We start from the raw sequence: 12500 nt of genomic DNA, 5'->3' as shown, positions 1-12500 counted from the left end.
CAATTCTTAAAATGTCGCAAGATATGTGATACAATTCATAAAGAAAGATAAGAAAGTAAAAGAAATGTCCTCAACCATTCCTTCTGACTGACTTTTCTTTTCTGTTACCAATTCTTTGCATTAAGAAAATGTTAAAATGTTAAAAATTCCCATGAAAAAAAAAGGAACCCCATGGGACGACAGATCAGCACAGAGAAGAGCTGAGAGAAATGCTAGGTCTTGGTAAGTATTTTTCCTACTCATCACCTTTCATGCACATATTTCCAAGAACAAAACATGGTTATGTGTGTGATAATTATAAACTTAGTTATTTCAGAGTTATACAATTTACTTAGAAGAAAACTACACAAATTAACTTAGTTATTAATGGTGTTTTCTTGAATTATTATCAACAAGAGATTTTTTTTGCACCTTTGTATAAATTACAGAGAAATAGCTTTATATTCAACAACATTTCTTCCTTAAAACACCTTCCATAATATTGTAGATCAATATTGGAGTTCAAGGGAGTTAAAAAATATAATAAAAATGTCTTAAGTCTTTTGAAACAATCTGAAATGTCAGTTTAAATTTTCACTCATATAAAATTTCCTAAACTACACAATATCACAGTAAACACAAGCCTGGCAGAATTTATTTTCAGTTTAAAAGAAATGTCTAACATCTTGTGGAATATTATCCACAAAGTATGAGTAGGCAAGAAGGCTGAATTTCCATCTGTCCGTATGGGGTTTCATGGTTATAAATAGGGTGATATATTAATTTTTAAAATCTCAACAAAAGTTTACGGATGCTAAAAAAAAAAAGTAGATTCTGAACTTACAAAGGAATCTATGGTCAGCAAATACGGAGTACTTCTGAAACCAGTCCTAAGCTTTATGTATTAATTGGTTAGCCATTTTAATAGCTGTACAACAAATGCTCCCACGGATGATAAGAACTATGGCGTTAGAGAGCAAGTTTATTTTGGTAAAATTTCTCAAGTATTTACAACCATTTCAAATTTGTTTTAAACACATCAATCCCTGATCCACTGAAGCAGCAGCTCTGATCTTTTCATATAGTGGCTTATAGTATAAGGTGATGTGCAGGGTTCCCTCACCGGTTTGCAGCTATAACTTGTTTGCCAATAAATAACTCTTCATGAAACTGACCCTCTTGTCTTTTTTTTAAATGTTTTCCAGCTTTCTTGGATTTCATACAATGATTAACACAATCCAGCTTCTCACTGCTTGATTTTTCAAATAGATCCTATGTATAGTGATCACTGATTAGCCTGGGGCTGCACAGTGTCTTTGTTAACTCCCTAAACACTTCACAGTTTAGAAAAGCAAGACTGTCTCCATACTTAGCCTGCAACACTGGCTAAGTCTAGGCTTATACATAGGTATGGTCATCCTGACACATTTAATTATCAAATTTACCAGCATATAATTCCAGGATTTCACCACAAATATTGTTTGTTTTACACTTTTTTTTCCATGTTGCAGAATAGAACGAAGTGAACGGCTGGCTTTGCAGCTTTAGAGTAGAGTACCTAACACTGCTGTGTGTGTGATACAATGAAGGGTTGATTCATGATGTGAAGGAACAATTATTTACAGGGATGGTGCCAAACAGGGGCCACAAGTCTTTGTCTTCAGCCACACTTTTGACACTGAGGTATTGGTGACTGTACTGGCACAGGCCCAACCTAGAGCCGAAATTTTAGTCCTGATCAATGAAAAAACAACCAATGTATCAGCCAAAATACACTGGCATAAATTTCTGATTCTTCATTATAGCACTTTCTCCTTTACAAAAGTGTGGTGTTTATAAGAGGGTGGGCATGTCCAGCACAGCATGTGGGCGTGGGTATCTAGGGTTGCAGTGGGTCATGTGACGCTCACCATAGCTGGGTGTGAGGAGTCTTGAGACCCAGCCTCAGGTTTGTTGCTAGCACACTGGCCAGTCAACTGGTTCACACTAAGAGGATTATTAATGTCACGAGGATTGGTGCCCACAGGGGGCCTGTGAGGGTGAGGACCCTGGGGCACCTGGTTCATCTGTAGCTGAGGAGCTTCTCCTGGCGTTAAAGGGGAAGCCAGAGAAGCTGGCGATGGCATGAGCAATGAAGGTGGCCCTGACGGTGATGCCAAAGAAGGCCCAGGCGAGGGCATCAGACTTGAGGATGCAGGGGAGGTGGCGGTGTGGTCACCCATCAGTGCTGTTGAAGGAGATGACATGTCTTGCAGATCATCATCCTCATCGCTATCTTGCGAGGCATCTACGCTGTCTGCTGACCCAGGCGCCATGTCTTCACCTTCCTCTCCTTCCATGTATCGAATACATTTCTTCTTTCGCCTGAAAAAAACACCAAATGGTAATGTACTTCTAATGACAGAGAATAATTTAATTAAAAAATGAAAATAAAAAGATCATGCTTGATATGAACATAATAAAACTTCTACTCATGCAGCTACTGCCCACATCCTGTAAAAAAAACAAAAACTTAAAATAAAATGTACCATGCATCAAAAACTAAAAATAAAAAATAAGTGTGGCTGAAACATTACCAGGACTATTTAATGACTTTGGTTAGTATATTAGTAAAAGAAAGAAAAAAGAGATAATTAATGGAAATTGTGTTACCTCTGTACACATAAACATGCTGAACACTGGATAATACAAACAAAACAAAACCTGTAAAATAAAACAAGATGAATCACTACAAGACACTCACGTGATCACACTGCTTGTGATGGATATTGAATAAATTACTAAAACACTACATTGATGAAAGGTGGATCCTTTCCTTGTGTTCAAGATCCCTCACAGCAGCTCACAGCACAGTGAAGAGACTCACAGACTAGAGATTAACATAGGTAGGTTCAGAAGGAGAAGAGACACCACTGCTGCTGCCGTTGTTGTTGTTGTTGCTGTTGCTGTTGTTGGTTGTGCTGCTGCTGCTCGTGCTGGTACTTAAGTTAACGATGGAGTGTATGGGGGTACCCGGTGCAGGGCTGTAGCTAGGGCCCCCCGTGCCTACCTGGGAGGCTGCAGTTGGTGCTAGAGAGGTCAAAGTTGCTGGCCCAGCGCCCTGAGTTAGCGAAACAATGACCGCTCCTGAGGTGGCTGCAGCAGCAGCTGCTGCTGCTGCAGCAACGCCCCCAGATGCACCAGCAGCTCCTAACAGGGAGGCGGGGACCCCAGGGAGGCCCGCCCCCGATGCTAGCGACACCGCAGGGCTGCGGGCCCGGGAGAGAGACCAAGGTTAGAGACTAAGGGGCGCCACCGTCACCATACACACCGCCCTGGCTCAGAGCCTCACCGCCACCTGACTGCCATTGAACCCTGGACCAGTGATCAGAAAATGTGTCAGTTCAAGGGTTAGCCATGCCTCATTATTCCCGCAGCTGTACACATGCTGGGTGCACAGAGATGTTAATAGTGGCACATTTGCCCCTTCAGTCAGACTAACTTTGGTCTTGGGCACTCAAGCAAAAGTTCTCACCAATATATTCTGGGGACTATGAATTTAAGGTTTAGATGAGGGAAGACACATTTTCTGATGCTGTTGAAGAACATGAGTTTCAGAGAGTGGACGGCAACGGGCGGGACAGAGTGCATGGCATGCGAGCACAGGTGGATCTACAGAGGACCAAGGGTGGGATCTAGAACCACACTGAGTCTCCTGTGGCACCATGCTCGCACCCACATCTGCACACTAACCACAAATTTAAGGCAAAAACATCTAATGGCACACAAAGATGGAACAGTGAGACCTTTTGCCAGGGTCCCTTTCACTCCATGTGACTTATCATCCAAAATATCCAAATATAATAAATATGACCAACATCACTGAAGTAGATTTCAATAAGGCTCAACTTGCAAACAAAACTGACTGAGCAGTATTGAAATTACATATAAGACTAGCCATACTTCTGGCTAAACTTCCTACTTAAAAAGTGTTAGTTTACATTGGATGATAAGTCCCCACTCATACACTCAACTACAACTATTCTTATTGTATGTGTTAGATACAAAAACATAATAAAATTCATGCATATATCTTCAACATGTAAGCCATTTAAGCCAATTTCCAGAAGCCTGTTAAGCAGTTGTGTACAATATATCAAATGAAAATGGAATATAATCAGGCAGTAGGTTGCCTATAATGCTAACCGCTAAGCCAACATGTTCTCTGGTTTGAGTTATAAGCATGTGATGATACTGGACAGGAATTCTCCTTGTTTACCAGCTCCCCAGATCCAACTGATCAAGTAAATGACCTTAATATGTCATTGAAACCAGTGATACTGTTGAGAACCTGAAGATTGCTCTGGTAAGGAGTATACTGAGAAAGAGAACTACATGCCAGGTAATCCTCATGCTGCTGCACTCTTGGAAAATAAGATGATACAAAAAACACCATGCAGCTGTATGGTTACAGCAGGAATAATAACCAGAAAAGAAAATAATAACATAATTAAAGAAATAAAAAAATTAACACTTAGTTCAAAAACAAAAAAACAGATTAGAACACACATCTGGGGAAAAGAGTACAACTTAAAAACATTGATATTAGGTCACTCATAAAAATAAAGATAACAGGCAATAAATAACCCAAGTACATTCACAGCATGCAAAACTTCCCCTGAATTACAGCAGTACAAAGTTGCTGAGAATTAGAAATTCTAATAAAAATGTTTAAAATATTAATGACTATTATCTCAACTGAAGATTAACTCAAGCACTATTTTTTTTATATTCTCTTCCTCTGAATTAAAGTTTTTCATACAAAATTTTGCTGTCTTGAAATCTGGGTAATCAAAATATGAGAAAATTTTCATGACAGGCCAATGTACTTGGGAAACATATCAACAAAAAACATCAATTTAAAAAACACAAATTTAATGGAAATACATAAATGATGCACATTGATACATAAAAAAATAGAAGTCAGATAACATAAAATGCTATACACAAAAAATATTACAAGTTAAAGCATACCAACTCAAAATTTACACAAAAAAACAAACAAACAAACAAAAAAAGATTAATCTAAAACCAAAAAAAACAAAAAAAAAAAGACAAAACCAACAACAAAAAGTATCACTACAAAAAAAAAAGCAAAAAAGATATCACTCTTTTATGCAAAGGACTCGCAGAAACGATTAGCTTTTAACATGGTCAAAACATGAATACAACCATACCAGATTATGTTGGAATATCCCTCATTCTACCATAATAAACATATAACTATTCCTCACAATGAAACGGTTAGACTTTGCAAAAATCCACCCTAATGGTGGAGACCTTCACCATCCAAATAATATCCACTTTGTATGACCTTTGGTGTTTAGTATATATAGTAATAATGGCTGGTAGTGATCTCCAGTACAGATGTTAGTAAAGCCCAACAGAAAGCATTTTCTTCAGGTATTATTTACTAAAATATCCTTAAAATATAATCACATCTAGAACTGATGTTAGTACAAACTAATGAGTCAGAACACAGAAGAAAGGGATTCTGCACATGAATAATGGAGTTGAAAAGGAAAGACAGAAGACAGGAAATTAGGAGAGAGTGGAGAAGAGGAAGAGGAGGTGAAAGAGGAGGTGGAGGAGGAGATGAAGGAGGAGGAGGAGGAGGAGGAGGAGGAGGAAGAGGAGGGGGGAGGGGGAGGAGGAGGAGGGAGAGGAGGAGGGGGAGGGGGAGGGGGAGGGGGAGGAGGAGGAGGAGGAGGAGGAGGGAGGAGGAGGAGGGGGGAGGGGGAGGAGGAGGAGGAGGGAGAGGAGGAAGAGGAGGGGGGGAGAGGAGGGGGGAGGGAGAAGGAGAAGGAGAAAGAGGAAGAACAGGAGGAGAAGGAAGAGGAGGTGGGGAAGGTGGGGGGGAGGAGACAGGCAAGAAGTAGGAGGAGTTGGAGGAAGGAGACGGAGAATGGAAGAGGATGGAGGAGATAGGAGGAGGAAAGAGGAAGGAGGAAGGAGGAAGGATGAAGAGGAGGAGAGGGAGGAGGAGGAAGAAGAGGAGGAGGAGGGGAGGTGGAGAAGAAGAAGGAAGAAAAGAAGAAGAAGGAGGAGATAGAGAAGGAGAAGAAGGTGAAGAAGGAGAAAGAGGAGGAGGGTAACAGGGAGGGCAAAGTAGCATGAGGTTCAATGAAAAAAGAAAGGTAACTAGAAAGAGAAATAGAAGAAAAAAAAAATGATGAGCAAATAAATGACAAAAGAGATGAGAAGAAAAGAAAAGAGTGTGTAGGTTTTGAAAAAAAAAGAAATAAAGTCATTGAGAAAACTAAATCGGTATCAATAAATCATCAAGTGATCTTAAATTGGCTCAAAAAGAATTAAAAGGGAAATAAACACTAATATGTCTCTTAATATCTTATCAAGGAAATGGGAGTTTCCTTTCAATTTTGAAAAACTTGTAACAGGTGAAACTAGTAGTGTATATGGATCAAGGTTAATGCAAAACCAAGGCACTGGAGCCAAATCATTAAAATCATTTAGTTAGTAGAAGTAGTTCCATGACCAAAAAGACAAGCCAAAGAAACCGAGGTGAGAATATGTTAGTGGACATCAATCCGTTCGGAGATCAAAGTCTCACCTGCATGGTTTACACCACTGGCTCTGCTGCTCCAGCCCGTATCTTGCACGGCACTTCTTCATATTGGCTGGGGAGGAATTTCAGGATTAGACAGTGCTAGACCACAGGATTTATACATCACATATGAAGTTGTTACAAATTGCATACTACAATTTTAGAGGCATGAGAGTACCTTGTTTCCACTGACAGTAATAAACTGAATGCATGCTAATAAAGGCAATAGATAATATAAATCTTAAAGAGTATAAAAAACTCATGCATTGAGAGCAACATGATTCAGGGACAAAGCAGATCCTGACTTTATTGTCATGTTCATCTGCAGTGTTATTTTCATAACATCTTCATCTGACTCCCCCAGTGGCAATGCATTGAAGCAGTATGACAGTGACAAAACCAAATGATGGCAAATGATGGCATTAACCTGCCTGCTCAAAGATGCTACTGAAAATAACAGTGGAGATTCACGAGATCCTTGCTCGTGACTGAGGGGAGACTCAAGATGAGCAAGTATACATTCAGCCTAGTAAGATGATATGGAAAATATAATGGGTAATTGTAATAATGAAAACTAGCAGAAACATTCGGCAACAATCCAATTAAGCAACGTCCATTTATTAAGAAAAGAGAAATATGGGTGAATATGCAAACAGGCAGCAAAAAAGACAAAAGCAAACATATAATAACATTCAAGTAGAAGTTGATAATAATGAATAAGTTAAGAGTGAAGCTAATAAGTAAACTGGAACCTTAAAACCGGGCAAGTGGGTGACTTTAGGGAGGCTCGTGCCCATCCCTCAGCCAGAACACCCTCCTGCTCGGGGCCTGCCAGGAGCAGTTCGTGTTCGCCTGAGGTCTGGCCACGGCGCCCCCCGACCACCACACACCACACCGGAACTGTCTTTAAGTTGCTTAAGAGGAAAGATTCTGTGCGGCAGTTAGCTACCTCCATCTTGGGTTTTGTCACGGTTACGCTTCTTCTTTTTCCCCTGCGAGTAATTTTGGCGGGAAGACCACCCTGGGTACATCTGCATATGAAGCTGGCGCTCTTTGCGCGCCATTTCATAGTACTTCGCCTGTTCTTCGCGGCTTAGCGCATGCCACTGCAGGGAAAGTTAAATGAAGATTAGTGATACCCCGACACTGCGAAAGGGTTCAAAATCGCTAGAGAAGAGCATGGCAACGATCGGCCGATGTCACTGCGGCAACACTACAGACAGAGACGAGCAACAATTTCAGATTTCATTCTCTCGCGGACTAAAATCTGGAAATTTGCTTCCCGCCAAAGCGCGTCGGTAGTAGCGCCCGTGCATCAGCTATCCCGCTGATGCCCCTCTCTAACGCGGTAACAAATAAAAATTTCCTCTACCTCCATCACCAGTCTTTTCTTTCTTTCTCTTCTTCTTTTTCATCATGCCATAGTTATCTCGCGCATTCCAGCCAGGGTACATCTGCATGTGTAGTTGTCGCTCCCGCCGCGCCATTTCATAATACTTGGACTGTTCCTCTTTGCTGAGTGCATGCCACTAAAGTCCGATACACAGTCAGTAACGGCTATCGTCAGCAGTGGATAACATCTCTCCCGCTTACATTCAACAACAGTCACACAGAGACAATGGCATCAGTTTCTCCGGCAATGGAGACCTTAACTGATCCGGCTAGAGAACAAAATAGTCCTCCAGCTGTCTCATCCGAATCATTCACCCGCATTCGAATCAACACTGACTATAACTGGGAGAGTATCTATCCACAGTAAACAAAATATTTATATATATATGTACATATAAAACAACTATTCCAATATAAACTTTGTATGTAGTAATAAAAAAAACAAATCAAGAGAAGAGACTAAAAGACATGCTCATCCCACCTTGCGTCCAAGAATCTGGTTGATGGCGGCGCTCTCCTTCAGTGTGCATTCGGCTACTACCTTAGCTCTCATTTCCTTCATGTACAGCATAAAGGCGTTCAGAGGCTTCTTGATATGGGGTTTCTTTTCTGCAAAAACCAGCCTTAATATTACAACCTTGCCATGCAGTTCTTTTTTTTATATATTGTCTGTATTCCTATACTTTTAAAACACATACACATGTGTTGTACACATATATACATACATGCACACGCTCGCTCACTCTTTCACTCTTCCTCTCACTCTCACTCACTCATTCTCTCTCTCTCTCTCTCTCTCTCTTTCTCTCTCTCTCTCTCTCTCTCTCTCTCTCTCTCTCTCTCTCTCTCTCTCTCTCTCTCTCTCTCTCTCTCTCTCTCTCTCTCTCTCTCTCTCACTCACTCACACACACACACACACACACACAAACACACACACACTCACTCGCTCTCATTCACTCACTCACACAGCCACACTCACACTTACTCACACATGCAGCCACACACACAACATATAAAATAACCAATCATTCTGCAAGCGTTTGCATGTATGCATGAACCGAATTTGCATATATGTGTGTTCCCGTTACAGCAATTCTGCCGATCGGAAGACCATAGCGGAACGATTTGAACCAAAGCACAATATCTGATGTGTAGAAGAACGTTACTTACAAAAAAATAAGTGTTACTTATAAAAATAGAAATTGGCAAGCAAGAAATTGGAACATGGGTTACTTACCCCCATTTTTAGTTTCGATCATCTGTGTTTTGTCACTTGACTGAAGTGATGGTTTTTGGTCCAGCCCATGGTGTCTGTGGATGGAAAATCATATATAATAATGTTATTTATAGAAAGGTCAACACGGTATTATTCTGATAGTTTGATATACACTGATTATCTATATTTGAATGGAAATGTCAACTTGCAATGGGAAAGAAGAAATCTCTCTCACTCTCTCTTGCGTGTGTGTGCATGTGTATGTGTGTGTGTGTATGTGTGTGCGTGTGTATGTGTGTATGTGTGTGTGTGTGTGTGTGTGTGTGTGTGTGTGTGTGTGTGTGTGTGTGTGTGTGTGTGTGTGTGTGTGTGTGTGTGTGTGTGTGTGTGTGTGTGTGTGAAACAATTATCTTATGGCACAACAAGAGAGATGCATCGTTTGTAGAACAAAGTCATAACCATGACTCCTATATGACTGGTATCAAGAATCCGTTTCTTTGCAATATTAGAAGGAAATGGGTATAAACGGCCTCTGAATGGCATCCCTTACATTGACTTTGCATTGTTTGATCATAAGATTAAATAATGACGGGATTTTATTTTCTCACGAAATATTTGAAAGATCCTGTCATCCGAATCAGAATATTTTCAAAATATAGACTAAAACATGAACCTGTAAATTATGCTTCCTGGTGACGATGCAACGAAAACCTATTCAAGAATGAAAATAACCACACATGCGGAAACCTCAGCGCCCATTACACCATTAACTCTCAGCAACTCACGAAAGACACTAGTAAGGTTCTGTAATTGAATTAAACCACTGGTGTGTGACTCACCGAGGCAATAAAACCATGACTCATAATGACTCTATAGCCAACAACAAGACCCATTGTGATAATATATATATGCACCAATATGACCTGTTATCGTAATTCACCCCACTCGTTCCGACAATAAAACCATTGCCATTACCTATTATGACTCAATAAAACCACCACTAGCATTTACTATGACTAAAATGAGTCATCATCGGCTCGACTACTTGCTCGGAGCAGGAACGACCTCGCAGCTCTAAAGGACTCGACTGCAAGTTTCAAGAGTTTTTTTTTTTTTTGGTGTGTGGTCTTTTGGCTGGCGGACTCATTTCCATTTCATTTTCTATTCGGTTCTCTGTGTCTCTGTCTAGCCGTCTATCTGGCTATCTGGCTATCTGTCTGTCTCTCTTTCCTTTCCTAAGATCCATTCCTCTCCGTCTGCTTCTGTCTCTTTCTCTGATTCCCCGGCTTTTTCCATGTTTCCCTTTAGACTAATCATTTGCTTCTTCGCTACACACTCCCGGGTTGTTGCAGCGATGTCACCCGTTTGCATTTTTGTTCACGTATCTACGGAGTGACGGTTACACCACTCCCCCCACGTCTCTTTCTCTCTCTCTTTCTCTCGTCTCTCTCTCTCTCTTTCTCTTTCTCTTTCTCTTTCTCTTTCTCTCTCTCTCTCTCTCTCTCTCTCTCTCTCTCTCTCTCTCTCTCTCTCTCTCTCTCTCTCTCTCTCTCTCTCCCTCTCTCTCTCCCTTCCCTACAAGCCTCGCCACTACAATCAGCAGCTCCGTCTTTTGCACGCGCTGCCGCCTCCGTCACCGCCTCCGTCATCAAGACCCGACGATCGACACGACCGCTGCAAGGCACACAGGTTGGGCTGTGCAAACACGCTAAGTGAAAAAGTAAAACTCTTTCTTAATTACGACTACTCCCTTTACCCCTTTCCCCCGGCCTCTCCCCCTCCCCCTCCCTTGCCAGCCTCGTGATACTGCTACCCTGAAAACCACCCTTCACCCTCCTCCCTAGGATGCAATAATACCATTTTCCACCCCTCCACCCTTGACATTTTTTCCTCGCCCTAATCCAGCTCTCCCTTTCTCTCTTGTCTCTTTTCTCTTTTCTCTTCTTCTCCCTCGCCGTTTCCAGCCTGGAGAGGATAAGAGAATCTTTTCCTTTACGATGGTTGCAAGGTTCTTCCATATGAGCATTTTAAAATTCTCTCTCTCTCTCTCTCTCTCTCTCTCTCTCTCTCTCTCTCTCTCTCTCTCTCTCTCTCTCTCTCTCTCTCTCTCTCTCTCTCTCCCTCTCCCTCTCCCTCTCCCTCTCCCTCTCCCTCTCCCCCTCCCCCTCCCCCTCTCCCTCTCCCTCTCCCTCTCCCCCTCCCCCTCCCCCTCCCACTCCCTTTCCCCCTCCCCCTCCCACTCCCACTCCCTCATTCTCCATTCTCTTTCTCCACTCTCTCTGTCCTCTTTCCTCTTTTTTTCTTCCCTTCCTCCTCCCCCTCCTCTTTCTCCCCTCGCCGTCTGTCTCCGCGTTCCTCATTAGCCCATAGAGAGACAGTTCCGCCGGGCCCGCACACTAAAGGGTTACGGCGCTAATCAAAGCTTCTGCTCGGGGGATACGGATATATTGACTCTAAATAAACAACGCCGTTACCGCTCTGTGTCATCTTGTTAAGGGATTATAATCAATCAAAAATCTCGATTCGCAAATTTTGAGAGAGAGAAGAAAAACATTGTTGGGACTACGCGAGCTACTCCACGGCGGTTGGTATTTCTTGAACAGTAGTTTTTCTCTGTTTTTTTTTACGGCGATAGATAACACATTATGTATACAAACACAAACACAAACACAAACACAAACACACACACACATATATATATATGTGTGTGTGTGTGTGTGTGTGTGTGTGTGTGTGTGTGTGTGTGTGTGTGTGTGTGTGTGTGTGTGTGTGTGTGTGTGTGTGTGTGTGTGTGTGTGTGTGTGTGTGTGTGTGTGTGTGTGTGTGTGTGTGTGTGTGTGTGTGTGTGTGTGTGTGTGTGTGTTACGTGCGTGTGTATGTTCATAATTCCTCATATCTACATATACTGTTCGATTATAATGAACATAGATAATACCACTCATAAGCGTCAGCATAACGCTACTTGTATTCAAATTATCGTAAAATATCAGCCCGGCACCTACAGTAATGAAAAATAAAATTTTGCTACATCAGTACGGGCATAACCATCGTTCCGTACAGTCGCTCAGGTAATGATAATGCTGACAACTATGACATGAACCTAATATTTCTAATTGAAATCGCAAACCCCGATCTCAATGTTGTTATTAATCTTGCATTTACACCTAGATCATAAATAATAAATGATATACCACATTATATCACTGACATAATTTGCTGGCGAGTTAAAAAAAAAAAAAAATGAGAGAGAGAGAAAAAAAACCGTTTTCTATGCCTTGCAAGACGTTTTCTTTCATCCCCGTTAGTCAA

General features: G+C 41.5%; 1 protein-coding gene across 7 annotated transcripts in view; it reads right to left on the bottom strand.

The window, feature by feature from the left end:
- Positions 1-12500, bottom strand: part of LOC122263035 (transcription factor pangolin) — a 395888-nt gene that overhangs the window by 2331 nt on the left and 381057 nt on the right. For 2 of the 7 annotated variants that reach the window (XM_086546577.1, XM_086546581.1), the window contains 6 exons: positions 9213-9286; positions 8457-8584; positions 7533-7689; positions 6590-6656; positions 2846-3227; positions 1-2343 (listed from right to left, as the gene is read on the bottom strand). The exon at positions 1-2343 is cut by the window's left edge and continues 2331 nt beyond it. In XM_086546577.1, the coding sequence (XP_086402703.1) occupies positions 2849-3227; positions 6590-6656; positions 7533-7689; positions 8457-8584; positions 9213-9286 (805 nt within the window). In that variant the 3' untranslated portion in view covers positions 1-2343; positions 2846-2848. Of the gene's footprint in view, positions 2344-2845; positions 3228-6589; positions 6657-7532; positions 7690-7955; positions 8113-8456; positions 8585-9212; positions 9287-12500 lie in introns of all 7 variants that reach the window. The other 5 variants (XM_086546576.1, XM_086546580.1, XM_086546574.1 and 2 more) reach the window with 3 other exon arrangements.

The sequence above is a fragment of the Penaeus japonicus genome, unplaced genomic scaffold (assembly GCF_977035675.1).
Source record: "Penaeus japonicus unplaced genomic scaffold, GWHDUDI00000001_assembly GWHDUDI00000018, whole genome shotgun sequence".
In the NCBI taxonomy this organism is placed as follows: Eukaryota; Metazoa; Arthropoda; class Malacostraca; order Decapoda; family Penaeidae; genus Penaeus; species Penaeus japonicus.
This window is presented reverse-complemented; position numbering and strand designations above follow the sequence as displayed.